We start from the raw sequence: 22,237 nt of genomic DNA, 5'->3' as shown, positions 1-22,237 counted from the left end.
TCTAATATACATATTTTCTCCTTAGGGTACATCACAGCCTTCTTGTGCTTAGGAACACCATATTTCAGCACTATACTTGGGGGCAAATTTAAACAGTAAACTCACCAACAGAAAGCACAAAAATTTTAAAAAGTGATAATAAATGGACTGTAAAAAGAATATTTGTTCACAACATGAGAGCTGAAACAAAAAGTCAATATGTTGACTTGTTCAACCTCGGCTGTAAATGTACAAATCAGGTGAATCAAATTCTCCAACACTTGCTGTATGTCCCTGAATGACCATGAAAACCCCAGGAGTATCGACTTTGGAGGTTGCAAATACACCTTAGTGAGTAGAGAAATTCACAAGTGGGGGATTGTGAATGATAAGGATTGGCTACTGTGAATCATGAGAATCAACTATATTTTATGTTTATATTGCCCTCCACCTTATCTACTGTATATGTAAGGCAGCTCTTCATACCATATGCTCTTCATTTCTCAAAGAAATCTACAACCAGTAAGAGGGGGAAAAGGGTGACTACAGTTGGAAAATTCCAGCCAATGGTTATAGAAGATAGTAATAAATGTTCTCGGATAAAAAGGTGATGGGGAAGTTTCACAGAGGAAAAAATTCAGAATATTTCTTCTATTTGAGATTCAAAATGGACTTAAGTACATTAAAGTATCTAAAAATAATCCTGCATAAAAAGAGCCTACTTAGTTCAATCAAGGTTTTCCCAAATCCATGTGAACCCGGAATCCCTTTTTTTCTTTAAAATTCAGAACAATTATTTGTGTTCTGCTGAAAGCAGTGCAGAGCAATAGTTTGAGAAATGGCACTACATATAGGCTCTCTCAGGAAAATAAAAATACAAAGTCTTCCTATTTTTACAAAATTTAAAACCTTTATTTTTTTATCCTATGGTGTAGAAAAGGTGTTGAACTTCAAAAATTTAAAGCGTTTAGTTTTTATCCTATGATATAGATATTAAGTTGACGTAGCAGCCTGCTATTTCATTAAAATGTTTCCAAATTACAGTTGTTGTATCAAACACTTTCTAAATGTCTGTAAATTGGTTAGTTTCTTCACAAATATTATTTCATGCAATGCTCAGAGCCTTTGTTTAGATTAAGCCTTATTATCACCATTTTGCAACTAAGAACCCAAATGTGAGATAAATTAATTTTCCTAAAGTCACATGGCATTAAATAATAGAGTGAAGATTTGGATTAAGGTCTAGCTCGCTATAAAATCTATATCCTTTTTACTTTTCAGTGGCTACTTCCCATATCTCAAGAGAATCAAGATTGTGAAGATAGTAAAGGAGAGGAAAATAATACAAATTATAGGTGATAGAAGTCTGCGAAAGTATATAAACATTCGGGAAAGGAGAACTAGACAGAATTAAATACTAAACAAGAAATATGAATCCCAGAAAGAGAGAAAAAATGTAAGAGAACTATAAACACCACAGTAAACCAGTGCTCATGAAGAAATGTCAATAGTATCAAATACTAAGGGGAATCTATGCAATGAAAAACATGTAACCAATTTTTTTAGTGCAATGGATTTTGGCTAGTATGAAAAATAAATGTTTAAGATAGATTATAAAGTAAAAAGAGCAAGCTACTGAACAGATTGCAGTGTAAAATTCCATTTGTGTAAGAATAAGATACATATGTTTGGATACGCATAGAAAATTTTTCAAAGGGTATATAAAAAACTGTCAATAGCGGTTACCTCTAGAAGTAGGAATGCAAGATTCAGAAGGAGTCAGGAGAATTTTATTTGTTTTTCTACATCCTTGTGTACTCACTGAGGTGTTTATTTTTATTGTTATTTTTTTCCATGAGCACATATATTTTTATAGCAAATTTAAACAAAGATGGAGGAAAGAGACTTCTGAGTTAAACTGGCAGAGACTGGTTGAGTGAATTATGTCTTCTTCAAACGCACATGTAAACACCATAAAGGGCCAAGATTGACAGAAAGAAAGAAACTAAAGATTAAAATGTTTCTAAAATATAGGTACAATTTCACTAATGAAGGAATCAATTTGGAGTAGACCACAGGATACACATTTCATGCCATGAACCTAAATAACAGGAAGAACAACAGAGGGGGTGCTATGGTTTGGCTGTGTCCCCACCCAAATCTTATCTTGAATTGTAGCTCCTATAATCCCCACATGTCATTGGAGGGACCTGGTGGGAGGTATTGAATCGTGGAGGTGGGTTTTTTCCAATGCAGTTCTCATGATAATGAGTAAGTCTCACAAGATCTGATGGTTTTATAAGGGGCAGTTCCCCTACACATGCTCTCTTGCCCACTACCATGTAAGACATGCCTTTGCTCCTCCTTCATCTTCTGCCATAATTGTGAGGCCTCTCCAGTCATGTGGAACTGTGAGTCCATTAAAGGTCCTTTATAAATTATTGAGTCTTGAGTATGTCTTTATTAGCAGTGTGAGAACAAACTAATACTGGGGGTGAGACCCATTTCCTGACTTCTTTGAACTCCAGGCCACAGAGACTACACTAACCAAGAATAACTGGTTGCCACCTACCTCAGAGCTTTAGTCTTCCCACTGTTATCAGCTCTTTCCTCCTTATATCGCTTCTGAGTTTCCAATTCATAGTATGTAGAGAGTAAAAGGAATGACAGTGATGCACTGCATCCCAGAATTACGGATTTTTCAAAAGTACATCTAATGAGGTCTCAGGCAGGGAGTACATATTTTCCTAGAAGCCCTTACAAAATTTTTTAAAATGCATATATTGTAAAAATAACAATAAGCAACTATGAAGAAACAAAAGCTTAACAATAAGCAAATATGAAGAAACAAAAGCTTAAGTGAAGAGATTAATACTATTTAATAATAAAAATCTCAAAGAAAAAATGCAATTGCAAAACTACAATGTTCATGAGAAACAATAAAACGCAGAATTCAAACTGCAGAAAATTTAATCAGTGATGCATAGGACAAATTAAAGTTGTTTTAGAATGTGGAGGAAAAGGTAGAGATAAAAATGATAAGCATCATGATTCTCAAAGTATTGGCGTAGTTGTTCTCTGTATATTTCCTTTCCTCTTATCTTCCCAGGGCCATTTTATTTTTACCAGCCTACAGTGATACTTAACAAAGTTTCTAGAAGTTACTCTGCTAAGAGAAAGACAAGAGAGGAAAGACATAATAGGGAATACTCTTGGGACCAACAAAAGTGGATGGGGCGGGAAGGAAGCAGGAATGGGTAGAAGGCAAAGAGTCAAAGTGGGCAGTGAAAGAATAAGTTATATCATAAAAGACCAAGGGAAAGAGAGGGAGAACTTTTCAGAACAATCTTCTCTTGAACGTGGCCCTACCCTGCATCTCTGTGGTGGACGCTCTGATGTTCACTAAGATTCCCCTCCTGGAAAGGACTCATTATCCTGTCTGCTGGAAGCATTTCCAGCAGACAACTCTCATCTGTCAGGCTCCTTTGCAAATTGCCTCATCTGAAGACAATCCCTTCCCACATGGTCAAATGCTCTTCCTGGCATGCTCCACACACAATGACTGCTCAACACAAGATTATAAAACTTAACATCATTCTAACTCAGACAGCTCTGAAGGGTCAGTCCCATTTCAAAATAAATTGTAGTATACTATAGTGTCAGTTTCAACTGCCTCATGGTTTGCCTTCATCCCTGCCCAATCCTGCTTCTTCCACTTACACAGGTGTTGACCTCAAGAGTACTTCCTAAAAAGCCTCTGGACACCAATCTCCACTTCATAATTTTCTCCCCAAGGAAGGTAAAGTGCAATATCCCCCTGACTTATCACCTATGGACCATTCATCAGTTCCAGAGAGTTGTATGTTTCTATAAACAGAGTATGGAGCTTAGTTGTCCTGCATAAAGTAGAAATAGGAAAGAAGAACTTTGCCCTGTTACCAAGGTAGGATTGAACAGAATTATTGTGAGACTTTCCCTGTAAGATGGGCAATGGTGAATCTACAGTCACTGTTACATTTTGAGAAAGTCCAGGAAATATTTACACAGTAAGTATTGGTACAACCTGGGATGTACAGTAGGTACAACAGCTTCTGTAGACTAGGTTTCCCTATTGCCAATGTGAATACTAAGTTGCTATGAGAACGATTTGTGGGAATGGAGATCCACCTAGGCATTACTGATGCAGTGGATACCACTAGCCATGAGTAGAACTGAGAGATGATGAAAGGCATCCTCAAAACCAATTAGAACCTGTGGGAGACACAGATCTTTGTACATATTCAGACATAGACATACAAAAACAATGGAGCCGTTACACAGTTGTACATGAAATATACCAGGCAGATGACTAAACAAGTAGATGGAGAGAGTGGAATCTAGAAACAACACCATCCCTCCTAATGCAGTACTCTAAAAACGAATGACCTTATTCGCTGGAGGAAAAGATAAGACTATTTGCCATTTTAGCGTAGATTTTATGTCAAAACAAGAAAACCTTTTTAATCACCTGGGAAGTGTATATAGCAGTAAGAATCTGGTAACCAGAAAATTATTGCTTCTTATTACTAAGGAAAATCTTTAGAGACATTTGAAACTAATTTCAAAATTCTAAATGCTCCTCAGGTGAGAAGTTTTCAGATCATGGCTAGGGCACACAACCTAGATGTTTCATGAGTTATAATTTGTCAGAATCTGAGAAGTAAGTGGATGATATACTTGCAACATCTGCCTTGAGATTTAATGCCATCGGGGTAATCACACCTCAAAAATGATGGCAGAACAGGTGCATGGCAAATAGACTGCCAGAGAGCATCAATGATGACCTCCTTAATCACATATTGCAATACTGAAGGGCAAAATGGTATTTGTTTCTGTGCCATCTCACGTTACAGGCTCTGAAGAAGAGTCACTAGACTGAAAAAAAAAAAATGTAGACATGGACCATGTAAGCATATTTGTTGGAATTCCTTTGGAAAACCCCCCACAGATCTTTTAATGTTTTTAATATTTATTCTCTATTCATTTTCAAAAGTGCATAGGTTTAGACTTTCTATATCTGCTGTATATCTGCTAGAGCCAATTTCACATAGGTTTTTAAAATTTATTTGTCTACATTTATATAATCTCTTACAATTTTCAATATTTTCTTTTAGTAATTACTTCCTTCTTGTCAATTCTTATTTTCTAAGTTTTTTAAATTTATGAATCAGGTTTTATTGGTATTTTTGTTTTTTAACTAATTGCCTTCTGGTTTCATCTTTATTAATTTAAGAAAGCTGTTTAGATATTAAATTAAGGAAACTGTTTAAACATGATTCTAAAAGCAAAAACTATAAAAAGACTGACAAATCTGGACTAGTTTCTTCTCTTTGGCCTGTTTGTTCATCCCAGAGCAAATATCACACTGTCTTATTTACTTTAACTGTGTATTATTTGACACACTGGCTAAGTAGGGCCACCCTCCATATTCTTCTTTGCGAGCTGCTGGCTATTCTTGGCATTTTGTATTTCCATGTATATTTTAGAATCAGATTGTCTCTTCCACCTCCACATCCTCTCTTCCAGAAAAAGACTTAGGAGTTTGACTGGTAAATACCACTGTCCTGTGGTTAGGTTGGAATTATTCATTTAAAAAAACAAAAACAAAAAACTCTGTGCTCAGCTTAACTGGGCCCCATATGCTGCTTCCTCACTTCTTTTGATTATTAAAACTAGCCAAAGAATGGAAAGAGGAGGAAGAAACTGAATGAACACAGGCAACCAGAAAAATCACATCCTACGGTGGGCTGGTTGATACTCCAGCCAAGGTTCTCAGGCTCATGTTGATGAAGACATAAAGAAACAGAAACAGATCTGTAAATGTCCGACCAAACTTTGAAAAGGGGAGTCATTCTTACAAGTTACAGAAACCAACTGCATGGGCCAAAAGATTATGTTCCTACTTCAAAGTAGATAGGACCTTGCACCTTCACTTCTTATCAGTGTGGGAGGCTGAGACACATACAGATGGACTGCACTATGCTTGCTATTCTCAAACTACTTATTGTGTTTCAGTTTTTTTGATTGGCTGAAATACTTCCTTAATTTCTTTTCAAAGTGTACATGGATGTTACAACCTATGAGTTTTTGTAAGTTTGACATTGTCTTATTATGTTACACAATCAGTATTTTGAGTCAGTATAGAAGTTCTGCACAGTCAGAATAGTCAGAAAACACACTTAAAGGGAAAACTGACTAGACTTGGTAATCAAATACATGTAACAATTACAGAAAGGGTGCAGCTGGGGATGACACCCAGACATCCAGCGTGGTTGATTGGCTTTGCCTTCAATTAGGAGAGGAAAAATGTGAGAGAGGGGTAGTTTTGATGGTAAAATGGGGGCAGAGTCTGAATTTAAAATTTGACTATAGATAAGGCACAGTGACTCACGTCTGTAATCCCAGCACTTTGGGAGGCCAAGGCAGGTGGATCACGAGGTCAGGAGATCATGACCATCCTGGCTAACACGGTGAGACCTCGTCTCTACTAAAAAATACAAAAAATTAGCCAGGCGTGGTGGCGGGTGCCTGTAGTCCCAGCTACTCAGGAGGCTGAGGCAGGAGAATGGCGTAAACCTGGGAGGTGGAGCTTGCAGTGAGTGGAGATCGTGACACTGCACTCCAGCCATGATGACAGAGTGAGACTCCGTCTCAAAAAAAATAAATAAAACATAAAAAAATAAATTTAAAAATTTTAAAAATAGCTGGGCATGGTGGCACAAGCCTATAGTCCCAGTTACTCATGAGGCTAAGGTGGAAAGATTGCTTGAGCCGGGAGGTTGAAGCTTCAACGAGCTATGATCGCATCACTGCATTACTGCCTGGGTGACAGAACAAGACCCTGTCTCCAAAAAAAAAAAAAAAATTTTGATATAGGTAATAATAATCTATTGTACATTTCAAAACAGCTGCAGAATAATTAGACTGTTCCTAGCATAAAGAAAAAATACTTAAGGTGATGGATATCTCAAATACTCTGATTTGATTATACGAATGTATCAATTTATCACATGTACTCTGAAAATATGTATATCAATTATGTATCAATAAAAACTTCAAAAAAAAGAATTTGATTTCAGATATCTAGAGTTTCTGTGTGTGTGTGTGTGTGTGTGTGTGTTGTGTGTGATTTCTTCCCCCCATTATGCATATGGATTTCCAAAAAAATCCCATAGTAAATACTATCGCATGCATTCACAAGTGATACTATGCAAAAGAAAATCAGACAGTTCGCGAGGTGTGGCCACACAGGGTGACTACAGTCACCATTCCCCTCAGCAGCGACAGCACAGCGCCCACTGCCTCTAGCAGATGACTCTCTAGGGACATCAGGTGCCAGTTCTCCTCAGGAAGATGACCAAAGTTACTGGTGAAAGGACAAGTTCTGAACAGAAAACCGGTGGAAGAGAGCCAGGATCTGTCAGAGGGCCAGTGGGAAGAAGCTGGGGTGTAGAATACGGAAGCAGCAAGAGTCCGCAGAGATTGACCCCAAGGAGCTTGGAATCCCATGGAAAGTAGGTGGGAGTGCTTCTCTCCTCTCCTCACTCCTCTGACAATCTCCTGACTGTCAAGCTTCTGAGGAGCCACTCTGTGCTCATGACACAAGACAATGCTGTAAGTGGCTATTCAGGAACTTCCCAGGGACAGAGAACCGGGTTGCTAGCTTGTGCAGGCATGTCTATGTCCCCCTCAGACCCAAAATGAGATGGAGGGTGCCATAGTGCTTGTGTACCTGTAGTGCCACTGCCCTGCCTGAGACCTCTCTGCTCTAGAGTCCCTGCACCACCAGATCTCCTGCAAATATACCCCACAACTGGCTCTGACGTTGGGAAGCACGGAGGACGGGTGGGTGCCAGGGAGCCAAAGGACTTCTGGAGATCTAAGATCCACAATACAGGCTGCCCATAAGGCAGGGGGAGCACAACCCACCAAAGTTCCTTGGGACAAAGGAAATGCAGGCATAGGGCCAGTCACTGAAAAGGGCAGCACCAATGCCTAGGGACAGTGGTAGAGAGGCGGTCATCTCCCACTCTAGACTGTTGCAGACACAGCTGTGGTTCTTCCCACTGGGAGTTAATGCATGCATACAAAGAAAGCTTTTTTGTGTGCTTTTTTTCAGTGACTCTATCCCTGCTCAAAGTGAGCCTTTGCCACTTGGGCTTACAGGAAGAACAGGGCCCAACTCCCCCTCCTTACACAGAGCAACAGTGTCCCAGCAATGGAAGACAGACACGTTGTGAAGTTGCTTGCCCTGGAGGAGGGGAAGAGGCCTGCCCTGAGCCCATTTTGGTAGCAGCTTCTAGAGGGGCACATCTGTGGCCTGCAGCTGCACTGCGGAGCCAAAGGACAGTCTACATGAATTGAAAGTCACGAGTCCTGAAACAGGGGCACGAGAGGGAAGCAAACTTCATTCCTGCTGGCTCAGGACTAGAAGCTGGTGTACCCCCTTACCACTCCCCAAGAGACCCCAACACATTCCAACATGATCGCTTCTTACCATCCTTCCCTGCCTGCACCCCACACCAGGGCAGGTGCTTCCACTCAACATCAGATATCTGTCAACCTATTCACAATAGCAAAGGTATGGAATCAACTTTAGTGTCCATCAACAGTGAACTGGATAAAGAAAATGTGGTAGATATACACCATGAAGTACTACACAGTCATATAAAATAATTGAATCATGTCCTTTAAAGCAACATAGATGCAATTAGGAGCCATTATCCTAAATGAATTAATGCAGAAACAGAAAATCAAATACCATGTGTTCTCACTTATAAGTAGGAACTAGACAATGAATATACATGGACATAAAGATGGAAACAGCAGACACTGGGGACTATTTGAGGTGGGAGGGTGGGAATGGGGTATGGGCTGAAAAACTACCTACTGGGTACTATATTCACTATTTAGGTTATGGGCTCACCAGAAGCCCAAACCCCAGCATTATGCAATATACCCATGTAACAAACCTGCACATGTGCTCCCTGAATTTACAATAAAAAGGAAAAAGAAACTCAAAGACAAATTAGGGAAAAAACACACGAGTCCTAATGCTGACTATACCTCATCAAAATGAAGGGTCCCATTCAAAGGACTAAGGTCATGTTTAGCCTTCTCATCTATGGTCCACTGAAGTCGTACGGTTCCTTTTCCTCCTGGGGACCGGACAACCGTCAATGTCACATATGAATCTGGGTCATCGGATGAAAGGGATTCATCAATCATTACCTGAAAGAAGAAAATCCAGTAAGGCAAAAGAAACAAACAAAAAGAGCAGGATAAACAAAAAGAATCTTATTTCTGTTTACAATGAGTGCAGTTTTAAAGTTTAGAATGAATGTTACATGTTATGATCGTGTGGCAGAAAAATTTTTTTTTTACCAAATCCCACTTTCTATTCCTAGATGCTCAACTAGTTGGCATTTCCTGTCTTCTCTTGCAATTAGGTAGGGCATGCGACTGAATTTTGACCCAGAGAATAGAGGCAGAAATGACTTATGCTGCTAATATTCTTGCCATAAACTTCCACACAAGACCCCACATCCTCTACTTTTCCATTTGGCAGGTGAACAGAGAGGATGCCCAGGACATAGAAGAGGAGAACCCCAAAATGGACAGAGTCTAGGGCCTGAGAGTTGCCAGTTGAATAAGAGGTGTCCATAAGCATCAGCCGACTGGGCACTCTGGTGCAGGATTCCTGCATGAAGAAGAAATGCACATTTACTATATGAAGAAACTGGATATGGGGGGATCTTTGTTACTACAATGAGGCTCCCCACATAATACAGACCTATACTGTCCTCTGAATTACCTGTAGTGTACCTACTTTAGTGAGTCGAAGTTTAAAAGTGGTTTTATTAATCTGAGATAAAGAGAGGAGATTCAATACATTCATTTACCAGCACTATTTATTTTTTATACAAGTCCTTATTAACAGATCTAGTTTAAGTGAAGTACATATGTTGACTCTGTGAAGCAAAGTCCTCAATGAACCTATATCATCCATCTGCTATATAAATAGAAAACATAACACAATGCTTTCCACTTTCAAGACAGATAGAAGCTTAACATGTAATACAATCTTGTTTTGTTTTCTTCATGAGATTTGCATTGATGTCAAGAGCACAGATTTAGAACAAACTGAAATGAGGTTCTATTGTGTGTCAGTTCTTACATATACCTTATCTTATTTAAGCCTCACAGAAACTCACAGAAATCTGAGGGCCAGATATATACATATATTTGGAGATGAGGAGCCTGGAATCTAATTAGGATATTTTGACTCCAAACTGTTCATAGCACTCCTCAGGGACTAGAGATATTTAGCAAGAAAAAATAGAGAAAATCCATTATATAAGTCTTCTTGATTCTATAGATGTAACATTTTAGTTTAGGTTTCACAGGTAGATTTCCATGGGTCCCTGCTATTCCCAGGGCTTTCGTGTACTTACCACATTGCCCTTGTGAACAGCTTGTTAATTTTGATGGATTTATACTAACAGTCTTTTCTCAATGTACCTCAGCTGTGAATCTAATCTGTGTCACCAAACAATGCTAACAGAATGTTTATTGTGTGCACAATATTGTATATCTCATTAAGGTTAAAAGATAAACTCCATGTTACCAAGAAACTTTTGTGATAGGAAAGATAGGATATAAGCAAGGGAAGCAGTCACAAAGGGCTGAGCATCATGCAGCTACTATTATCACCAACAATCAAAATAGCCATCAACATCTAATGAATTAAAGCCCAAGCACGTGTGCTTTACATATTCAACAATACAGTAGGAATTGGGTAACCTAAATCTTTCCTTTAGACTCTAAGACAAATTGAAAATTTGTAGCTGTAACGATATTATTTCCCAGACCAAGTGTGCTTAACACTAGGTTTAAAACACTAGAGTTTATGATCGCAGTTACAATAAAATGAATAAAAATTATTTATGAATACTAGTGTAGGTGTTCATTTACTCTAATAGTAAGAGTAGATTATAAACACATTGTCCAGTGCCCAAGTCCAAAAGTTTGATGAAAAACGTTATTGTGAAGTTTCATCAATTGAAGATTTGAACACTAAACCCTGAACTTTTAATCATTTTATAAAAAATAAATTACATATTCATATGTAATTTTCTGCTGCTTGGAAGATATTCACAGTTACTCTTTTGCCAATCCAACACTCCTTACAAACACAGCTGCCCATTTTTTTTTTTCAAGGAAGAGCTCATTGGGCTACAGTGAAAGTTTGTTCTATCCCTCTTACAGGTTTCATATTCTTATGAAATTGAAATTAAATAGCCAAATCATTAGGCAGTTATTTGTTATATTTCAATTTTGGAGCATCTGGGAACTCCAGCCCTTGCAGGCAAGCTGTGGGTCTAGCCTTGCATCCACAGGACAGTAGAAAATTACGGCAATTGGTTTATTAATTAAAAGCGATCTATGTGAATTACTGACTACCTATAAGTGATTAAATGAAGGGAATGGTGACATATGGAGCTGGAAAAGTTGCTGAGTATATGGGGATTATCTAAGTACTTTTATGGTTAATTCATACCTTGGAATTTCTTTTGAAAGGTAAGGTCATAATATTATGTCATAATTATGTAATAATAATTATAATGGAATTTATAGTGTTTTACACTTAAGATGTAGTGACAATTTAGTACTGGGTACCAAATCTGGCTGCACAAACACTTAGTTTTCATGATTAATTAGGCTTTTTTTTTCTCTCTCTCTCTCTCTCTTTGTGGCTGAATCAATAATAATTGGGTTCCTTCTTTCAAGTCTTGGAAGTAAACAGCCAATGAGAAGTGAGAAGAAATACAGAGAAATACATGAGCTGGTGGGGGGTGACTGTGGTGCTTTGTTCTACAAAGTCACAACAGACTAGCATAACAGTGGGTAATATAAATCCCTCACCAGGTAAACCCATTGTGGGATGTAACACCCAGACCCATGACAGAATCTTGCCTGTGACCAGAATGGTGGTCTGGCAGTAAAGTAGGCAGAGAATAGGTGGTGTGGATGAAAAGTACATCTTGGGCCGGGTGCGGTGGCTCAAGCCTGTAATCCCAGCACTTTGGGAGGCGGAGATGGGTGGATCACGAGGTCAGGAGATCAAGACCATCCTAGCTAACACGGTGAAACCCCATCTCTACTAAAAAATACAAAAAACTAGCCGGGCGAGGTGGTGGGCGCCTGTAGTCCCAGCTACTCAGGAGGCTGAGGCAGGAGAATGGCGTAAACCCAGGAGGTGGAGCTTGCAGTGAGCTGAGATCCGGCCACTGCACCCCAGCCTGGGCGACAGAGCAAGACTCCGTCTCAAAAAAAAAAAAAAAAAAAAAAAAGAAAAGTACATCTTGGTCTACTACACCCAATAAATAGGAATCTGTTCCCCTTCGTAATTTCCTGATATTAAGGCTCACATTACTATCAAATTGTGTGCACAGGCTGGAGGATTGGCCTCTAATTCAATAGCCCACTCAAAAGATCCTTGAGAAGAGACTCATACGTGAAGGGTAATAAAGACTTTCTTTTTTTTTTTTTTTGAGATGAAGTCTCACTCTGTTGCCCAGGCTGGCATGCAGTGGTGTGATCTTGGCTCACTGTAACCTCTGCCTCCCGCGTTCAAGCGATTCTCTTGCCTCAGCCTCCCAAGCAGCTGGGACTACAAGCATGCGCCACCACACCAGGCTAATTTTTGTATTTTTTTAGTAGAGACAGGGTTTCACCACATTGGCCAAGCTGGTCTCGAACTCATGACCTTGTGATCCACCCGCCTCGGCCTCCCAAAGTGCTGGGATTACAGGCGTGAGCCACCACGCCGGGATTTGTTTTTTTTGTTTGTTTTTTTTGTTTTTGAGATGGAGTCTATGTCGCCAGGCTGGAGTGCAATGGCGTGATCTCGGGTCACTGCAACCTCTGCCTTCTGGGTTCTAGCGATTTCTCCCGCCTCAGACTCCCAGATGGCTGGGATTACAGGCACACACCACCATGCTCAGCTAATTTTTGGATTTTTAGTAGAGCTGGGGTTTCACCATGTTGGCCAGGATGGTGTTGATCTCCTGACGTTGTGATCTGCCCACCTCGGCCTCCCAAAGTGCTGGGATTACTGGCCACCACGCCTGGCCAAGACTTTCAAAACAAAAATGCAAGACACTTTCTACTCAAAATTACATGAAACACTAGCCTGAAATAAGGCGTGCATCCCCCTGATATATTTAACTTACTGTCTTTTCTTCAAATCCAAATACTCCAAATGGAGAATCATTTTGTGGAATAACAACAGTTACCACAACATCATCACCAAGTCTGCCACCTCCAGCAACACTGATCAAGGAAATATTGAAAGTCTCTGTCAATTCAAATTCAGCATCATCAATTATGGTCATTTCTATCACTGCAGTAACCTATGAAAGAAAGGAAGGAAGGGAGAAAAAGAAGGAGGAAAAGAAGGAGGAAGATAGGAAATGAGGAGAGAAATAATGTAGTAACAGTTTTTGCTTATATATATTTTAATTTTTTAGTTGAAACTAAAAAACTTAGAAACATGGTACAAAAAAGTAGTTCTTTTGCTTATAATATTCGTAATACTTTTAAAGTTGTATATATTTATGGCATATATATTTATGGCATTTTAAAGTTGTGTATATTTATGATATTTTAAAATCAGAAATTTGCTATCTATTACTTTCAAGATAAAAAAGTATTGATGTGATAAGATAGTATTATTTATACATTAAAAACAATAAATCCTTATTCTTAAAATTTTTTTAATGTCATGCAGGTTCTAACACCATTGCACAAACATAAAATGCAGTATGCTTGGTATTAATATTACATGATATGAAACTTACATAAAAATTACCATTGTCTTCTACAATTAAAATAAATCCCAATGGTTTCAGATATTGTTTTTGCAATGCAGTCAAAAATAAAGGCAGAAAGAAGACCCAAATGTGCTATTTCTGGATGTTTATAATCAGGATTTAGTTCAATTTTCTGAGTCTATGTTAAAAATTTTTATAAACTTATAAATAAATAAACCTTGATCCAGCTTGCAGTTTCACTATTGGTCATAAAAATATTCCAATGTTTCTGACACAGACATTTATCAGAAAATGAAGTTTTTCTATCTAAATCTACCTAAAGTCTTTAATTTAACAACACAGAAAAGTGAAAAACCTGGATATCACACTCAGACAGGTGGAAACATGAATAAAATGAAATGCTCAAATAGAAGCTAATTAAATTGCCTGCACCTCAAATCTGTGCTGTAAAATAGAGTCCCTTCCTTCGAGGATGTGAATTTTAAGAATAAACCTGATCCTCAGGATGCTGGTTAATGATGGAACTTGAACTTCATGCACACATAAAGAGTTGATAATGTCATTAAAGTTGGAAGGCTGCTTCAATGAATAATCAATGTATTTGTTTCTGCTTTTAACATAAGAATCTCATTGACTTGCATTCTGCTCTTTTTACTAGGAAATGTTTCAAGTTCTAAAACTGTTTTAAAAGCTCAGAATTTCAAAAATATTAACAATAATATGTTTTTCTGTGTAGGAAAATCTAGATCTGTATGCTTACCTTTTAACAGCATTTACTACTGCTCACCATGAGCAACTAATAAGTTGACGCATACTCTGGTAATCTGTCTAGCCAAAATAAGGCTACCTGTAGACAGAGGTGCTAGTTGAAGTTACTAACATTTCATGGTTGTTCATAAGCCTTCTCCACTTATTGATTAAAAAAAAATTTGTATGAAAACATCTTATTCTTACATATTAAAAATGCCAAGTTTACAAAATTTGTAATTCTTGGGGAATGTTTCATAACATTTAAGACTGGTGAGCCTAAATCTAGAATATTGTTTTTCAGTTTTTCAAGTTTTAACTATTTTTTTCATTTTCTCTTAGTCATTTTTTTAAATTATAAAGGGCATTTTAGATATTAAGTAAAAACTGTCCATACTTTTAGTGCAAATTCTAAATAAATATCTATATTTACCGGCATTAAGAAACAAAATAAAAGATAAACTAAAGTCCACAGGAATAGTCTAGTTCATCAGACAGTTTTCTATATATTGTTAGGCATTTCTAAGTCAATTATTATCCTGTTTTGTAACTTCTATTTATTTTAAATAAAACTGGGGCAGGGGGTTCAGAAAAGGGTAAGATTGTTGTATCTTTATAAGTCTCTTCCCATGCCCATTAATAAATTGTATTTCAATTAATAATATTTGTTTGACTCAACATAGAAACATTTAGAGTATAATGCATTTAGCAGTCACTAATGTACATTCATTTGATGGATGCCTACAAAATGTCTGAAGTACAATATGTTAGTGACTGGCGTACTTGTCTATCTGCAAATTCAAGAATCCCATGAGATGGTTTAAAGTCTTCCAGGCCAGCACTGTCTGGTGATGCTTTCCAATAAACATTTACTGCCCCAAAGCTTCCAGCCAGCCGGACTACAGGAACTTGAAGAACGTTCAAGGGTGGAGGCACTTCATAGGCAGTAATAACTTCACCAGCGCCCTTTAAGTAAAGAATATCAGTTGAAAGGCAAGATAAAATGGTAACTCTCATAAGTCATCTTTCTAAAGGTATTGTTTCTACTTAACTTTCTATACTTCACCCTTCAAAGTAGAAATTAACAGTCAGATGTAAGTATGCATAAAAGGTCTTCTGAACTCTTACGTTTAATTTAATGAAAGTAAACTTGTTGAATCCTTTGGTCTAGCCCAAAGAGATCTAAGAATTAGTTTATAAGAGCAATTTGGTTACTTATCTATTTAAAAATAGAGACAAAGCTAAATGTTTTGCAGAAAACATTACAAAACACTGGCCAAATCAGCAGGGAGAGGCCTCTGTATGACTGTAAACAAATGAAAGTTCGTCTCACTCTAGTAACATGAAACATAAAAATTCCTCTGGGATCGTCATTTTCTTCAATCATTATCTCAGCTACTTCCATTCCAGGCCTCCGCAGACTTGGCTGTCCTGCAGAGAAGTCAGAGTTCACCAGGTTCACCTCAGTGATAGTGACAATAAATCCTTCCTCCAATTCAGGAATGTCATCCTGGGGGATGGGGGAAAAAGATGGTGTTTCATTTTTTTAAAGACATTTAACTTGCATTGAATACTGGATATTTTTCAGTAAGGAAATAATTGACTTTGTTCATGGGAATGGGCAGATCTGTCACACATAGAAAAGATTCTTGTTATATTTTAATACCTTCCCACTGACAACTTCAGAATCTATGGAATATCCTAGCTCACTGGTGATGTTTCAATGGAAACTTCACACTCATTAGCAAATAAAATAATTTTTAAAAATCTATCCTGAAATTTTGACCATATTCTATTGTATGTTTTACATATTTAATATCCCAAAAGAAAATTTAGGAAACACTGGTAAATGCTACATACATTTTTAAAGTGTTCTAGACTTGAAAATCTAGATATAAGCGTATATTTAATTTTTTAAAATTTCTTATTTTGTTTTCGCATAATACAAAATTTCCAAAGATAAAAAATACTCTAAAAAGAGGAGAAAAAACCCCTCATTTCTATCTCATCCCTTATATCTTTCCCAAATTATAATCTTCAGAAGATACTATTACCTAAAACCACTAATATCACTATTAGTAACACTAACATTATATATTTATTTAATAACGTAATATATTCTATGGTATATAATATATAAGATTAATACTATTTATATAATATAAAACAACATTTTGTTATTATTTTATAATAATATTAACACTAATCCACTATTAAACACTTTCAATTTCTTGTGCATCATTACGGATATATTCACACATTCTCCCCCTCTCTTTCTCTGTTTTTCTCTCTCTCTCCAGACATACATGGATAAATACAGATAGCTAAAACCAGATCTAAACCATCTGAAGACTAATCTTGATTCAAGTAATCACATCATGAAAGGAAAAATACTGTCCTATTAAATGAATAATAAAAATAACGAGATTGATTTGGGCATTTCATTTGTTGTCATTAGTTTAAAAACTGACAAAACAAAATTACAGTGGATCTAATCAGATATAATTAATCTAAATTCAGTGCTTCAAAATTCATTCAAACAATATTCCAGTTCAAGGATAAATACAAGTAATAGACATCATTTTTGTCAGCCAGTTATAAAATAGTCATTCATTATTAAATATTTAGGTGGGTGGGAACATTAGAATACTTACATTTTTTTATGCTTAAAAGCATCCTTTTATGAAAAAAAAAAAGATTTTTACCTAGAAGAGCATCACAATTTTACTTAAGAGCATTTTCCTTTACTTTAGATCACATTCATGGCAGCTTTGACTTACCGGCAAAATGGAAACTTTGGCATGAGCTTCTTTTACGTTTTCTTTCATTATGATTATTGTTTCTTGCAATATATAATCTTCATTCTCAGTAGCTTGATTATCGACATGCAGTAAGAAATTGGGTTTAGCTCTCAAGTGAATGGCAATATCCCCAAGTAGTCCTTTATCTCGAGCTATTTGTAACTGAAGAGTGGTGGTGTTTTCTGTAAGAGAAACATGCCACAAATAAATAGGCTTTTCTATTTGCTGCTAATGCTGTTCCAAGCACCTAGAGTGGAACACTCTACTCTATCCCTTGTAGACAGTTAAGGAAAAAGAAGTGAAACAAAGACAATGTATACTCCCAAGGATTATTCTGTGCTTGGTCTTCCTGGTCCCCAAAGTTGGGCAGAGAATCACCACCCACTCCTAACATTATATCCCAGTTCTAACCCCCCATTTCTGATTCTCTAAGCACCCTTCTATGTTGCACATGTCATACACATTAATAGAAATTGCTGCAAAGTCTTAGGGAAGTACAGATATGCAGGTTGAACAGAGATGATAATTATAAATGCTCAAAAGATTCTTCAAAAAATGAAAAATTATGTATACAAAATCATTATTTAATGACTAATCATTAAGAGTGATTTTGTTCTTACAGTGATGTGCCTATCACGAGACTCAAAGTATTTCACAGCACCTAACTTTTATTTCATTGTTTAGATTTTAAAAACTTAATATGCCATATTAAAGACCCAGGAACATAACTACATGTCGTATTTTTCCCATTGACTATTCAAATGAAAGGTGCTGGAAAGCTGGATGTCCATGTTATCATGTGAAAAGTTTAGAACCTTCACCAGCAGCTAATATGAATAATTATTTGGGTGATGATTTTATACTCAAAAGAGAAAATGGCCACTGTACACTTCCCAGGATAAAATTATTCTAATTACTATTTTGGATTAAACAATTAATACCTTTAGTGCCATGTACATTTCACTGTGTTGCTCATTGTTCTCTGTAACTATTGAAAATCTACAGAAAGTATAGCTGAGTGAAGAGAACAGATGAATGATGAAAAAGAAAAAGTAAAAAAAGTCACCTCTACTGCACTCACAACTAAAATATTAATATTTCTATTATAATGTATCTTTTAAAAGACACATTTGCTTTAACAGTATTGCTAGGTGATTTCACATGATTACCAAATTTAACAACAAGGATTGAGTATGACCTGTCAAACTGAAAAAGTCATATAAAAAGAGAAATTTACATTCCTTATAAATATTAGAATTAAATTATCCAATGAAGCTTCTCATTAAAACTTGAAAGATATTTAATAATATTTACCTTTAGGCTCTGCTACCCTAATGAAGACAGACACAGCATGCCAGCCCACCAAACCAAAAGGTGAGTCACTGGGCAAAGTTGTTATAACAGACTTGCTTCTGTCCTGATCAATAGTAGCACCTTTGTATGAGTCCTCAACCCCTTCTGTAGTGATACGGGTGAGGGTTACAATCACAACCTCTGATAACTCTGGTATATTATCAGCAAGAATAGTCAGAGTGATTGTTGACAGTACCTGGCCTTCAGTAAATGAAATCTAGAATTTTAAAGAAAGAAGAGGTTATTTATTTTGTAATTGTCACTATGTAGTAAGAATATTTAAAAATTTGATTTTCTTTTATTAAACCCATAACTTAAATAGCAAGAGATATTTAAGCAACATAATAATATGATTCTACATAATCAGATGCCTTTCATATTAACAGAAGATTGTTAGGAAAAAGGAAAAAGCAAACCATTTATAAACTTTAAGCTAATAAAAAATAAATAAAAAATAAAAAATAAAAAACCATGCAGCCAAATTGTCAAATACTGGAGCCTGAATTCCATTCTAAGATAAAGTACATAGTCTGTCTGGGAATCTAAGCTCTAGATACCCTATACAAAGATCCATAAAAATAAAATAAGGTGGCATACTAGCTTAAAGATTTTTCTCTACAAAACTTTTGCCCAGATTATTTCCTTTGACTAAACTCTGAACAGATATATCACTAAGCAATGAATCAACTAAAACACAGGTGGAGAGAGAAAGATAGGGAGAGATGCAAATCATAGCATCTCTCTTCTCCTTTTGTGTCTCTCCTGTCTAAAGAGTCAAATTCAAATTTGCTAAAAAGCATCTGAAATCCTTGCTGATAGGACTTCTTGAATGTCATTTTCCACTGATTCTCACCTCACACACCACTCTCCAGCAGTGCAGCTACAAACTATTTATAATTATTCAAACTAGCATTATAGGCTGATGTTATTATCTACCTTTGCTGACATTCATCTTTCTACCTGGAAAAGGCAATGGAGAATATAAATTCAAAAGCTCTATTCAGTCTATCATTGATGGTCATTTAGGTTGATTCCATGTCTTTGCTATTGTGAAGAATGTTGCAATGAACATACATATGCATGCGTATTTATCCCAGCATGATTTATATGCCTTTTAAACTCAGTAATGGAATTGCTGTATTGAATGGTATTTCTTTCTTTAGGTATGCAGTCATATAAGAAAAATAAGATCATGTCCTTTGCAGGGACATGGATGGAGCTGGAGGCCATTATCCTTAGCAAACTAACACAGGAACAGAAAACCAAATACCACATGTTCTCACTTATAAGTGGCAGCCAAAAGATGAGAACACACAGACACATAGAGGGAAGCAACACACACCGGGGCTTATTCAAGGGTGGAAGGTGGGAAAAGGGAGAGGATCAGGAAAAATAACTAAGGGGTACTAGGCTTAATACCTGCGTGATGAAATGATCTGTACAACAAAACCCCATGACACAAGTTTACCTATGTAACAAACTTGCACATATACCCCAGAACTTAAAATAAAAGTTACAAAAATAAATTCAAGAGCTTTATTAATAAAATCAGAGGTCAGAAAACTACTGCCCAATGGCCAAACCCATTTGTCATAAATCAAGTTTTACTGGAAGACAACTAAGCTCATTCAATTGCATATTGTCTATTGCTGCCTACATTGTCTGCTGATATTGCTTATATTGTCTAGCACAATTCTACTGCAAAGGATAAGTAGTAGTGAAAGAAACCAAATGGCTCACAAAGCCTAAAATATTTACTATCTGGCCCTTTACAGAAAAAAACTGTACTAACTCCCTGAATGAAATAATTAATTCTTCCAAAATATAGTCTATGTTTAAGGTACCATTTTATATTTAAATTAGAAATAATTGTAATCATATTTATATAAGAAATGACAATTGGGGAAATATAAATCAGAACATACAGAACCTGACAGACACAACTTACAGTTTTGGTAGCTTACCTAAAGTAAATATTAAATGCAACAGAATTTACTATAACATTCTTAATATACAGAAGCTCCAATAACCTTTGAAATAATACAGAAACCTAGAATTGATGAACCATGATATATATCTGTCCTTTTTTTGAGACAGTTCCATGAGAGTTCCTTTAAAAGAACTCTTCAGAAGCATTTGGGCAATATACACGGACTAATCTATGAAACCGAAGGCAAGCCAAGAAGACAACCCATCTTCCAGCTAGGAACGAAAGGCTCTCTGATCCGTCTTGTTGTTAATCATGTACTTATTTGGCTCATTCTGATTCCATGCTTGAATTTCAGCTGCAACTTTATACTATTCTCCAGTAATGGATAATCTTGTCGTCTGGCCACATCCCTTCTTGGGGCTGATGTACCCATCCCGTGGCTACTAGGAACAACAAGTTCTGTGCTCCTCGTTGGGAATCACCCTGTGCTACAGCAAAGGTCTCACTCAAGGTTATACCCAACCCTGAGGGTGGCCTGAAGCCAAGGACTGCTAAAATGGGGATGTCAATGGCTCAGCTCTAAACTGGGAACAACTCCTAAGGACCAGCTCATCTCCTGAACTCAGTTGCAATCAACCTCAACTGCAATTGCCTGTGGATCAACTTCTCCTTCTGCACATCCTCACCTTCCTCATAGCCTCATAGATTTATCTCCTTAAAATCCTTCTGTCCACAACTCTCAATCTCAGAGTCTATTTACAGGAAACCCAACCTATATCACTCCACAACTCAGATCTACTTTTTCATATGTCTGACTGTTTTATGCAGTTACTACTTACTACTTCCTACTTCTACTTACTACTTCCATTGTGCCTAAATCTGGAAATCACATTTTGATTTTATCTAACAATGTAATGCACCCACAATGTGGCCAAAGAATGTACTGAAACTCAAAAAGAATGACCTTTTAAAGGAAAATTTTGGTTTTACATTTTAAAAAAAGAACAATATCCACAAAAAGAAAACTAACCTTAAAATTATATCCCTCTCTACGATGATTAGTAGGAATCCAGTGTTGACATGGTCAAACTCAAACACTTCATCCATAAGGCAGGATTTGGCCCCATACACCACTAGTAACCATAATTTAAAAGTGTCTCCTATAACTTCGTAAATTACATACCACTCCTGAGGTAGGAAATATATCACTAATACTTCCATCAGCTTCCCATGCTACGGTTATATGACCATATGTTCCTTTCAAGCGTTCAACATTCAAGGTTACTAGGCTATCTTGCTCCATTTCTTCCACTTGCTTATATAATGAATTCTGGAAAAGTACACAGAAAGTCACAGGGGGTTACCTGAAATTACATAATCAGATTTCTTTTTTTGTCTCATGTTATTATGAATTTGCAAACTTCACGGTCCTAAGCAACATGACATAGTAAGTGAAAACCACAATTAAAAAAGAGTCATATAGAATGACCATGATTTAAAACATACATGTTTGAATAAGTAAAAGACTAAGTGAAAGTAAACAAAAAGGTTAA

At 36.8% G+C, this 22,237-nt stretch overlaps 1 protein-coding gene across 1 annotated transcript in view; it reads right to left on the bottom strand.

The window, feature by feature from the left end:
• The window catches only part of ADGRV1 (adhesion G protein-coupled receptor V1), a 596,167-nt gene that overhangs the window by 387,058 nt on the left and 186,872 nt on the right, over positions 1-22,237 (bottom strand). Inside the window, exons 53-59 of the mRNA XM_025388176.1 lie at positions 21,868-22,014; positions 18,716-18,971; positions 17,381-17,583; positions 15,934-16,110; positions 15,384-15,566; positions 13,254-13,433; positions 9,085-9,249 (exon numbers count right to left, since the gene is read on the bottom strand). Of these exons, the coding sequence (XP_025243961.1) occupies positions 9,085-9,249; positions 13,254-13,433; positions 15,384-15,566; positions 15,934-16,110; positions 17,381-17,583; positions 18,716-18,971; positions 21,868-22,014 (1,311 nt within the window). The remainder of the gene's footprint in view (positions 1-9,084; positions 9,250-13,253; positions 13,434-15,383; positions 15,567-15,933; positions 16,111-17,380; positions 17,584-18,715; positions 18,972-21,867; positions 22,015-22,237) is intronic.

Source organism: Theropithecus gelada, chromosome 6 (assembly GCF_003255815.1).
Source record: "Theropithecus gelada isolate Dixy chromosome 6, Tgel_1.0, whole genome shotgun sequence".
Classification (NCBI taxonomy): domain Eukaryota; kingdom Metazoa; phylum Chordata; class Mammalia; order Primates; family Cercopithecidae; genus Theropithecus; species Theropithecus gelada.
This window is presented reverse-complemented; position numbering and strand designations above follow the sequence as displayed.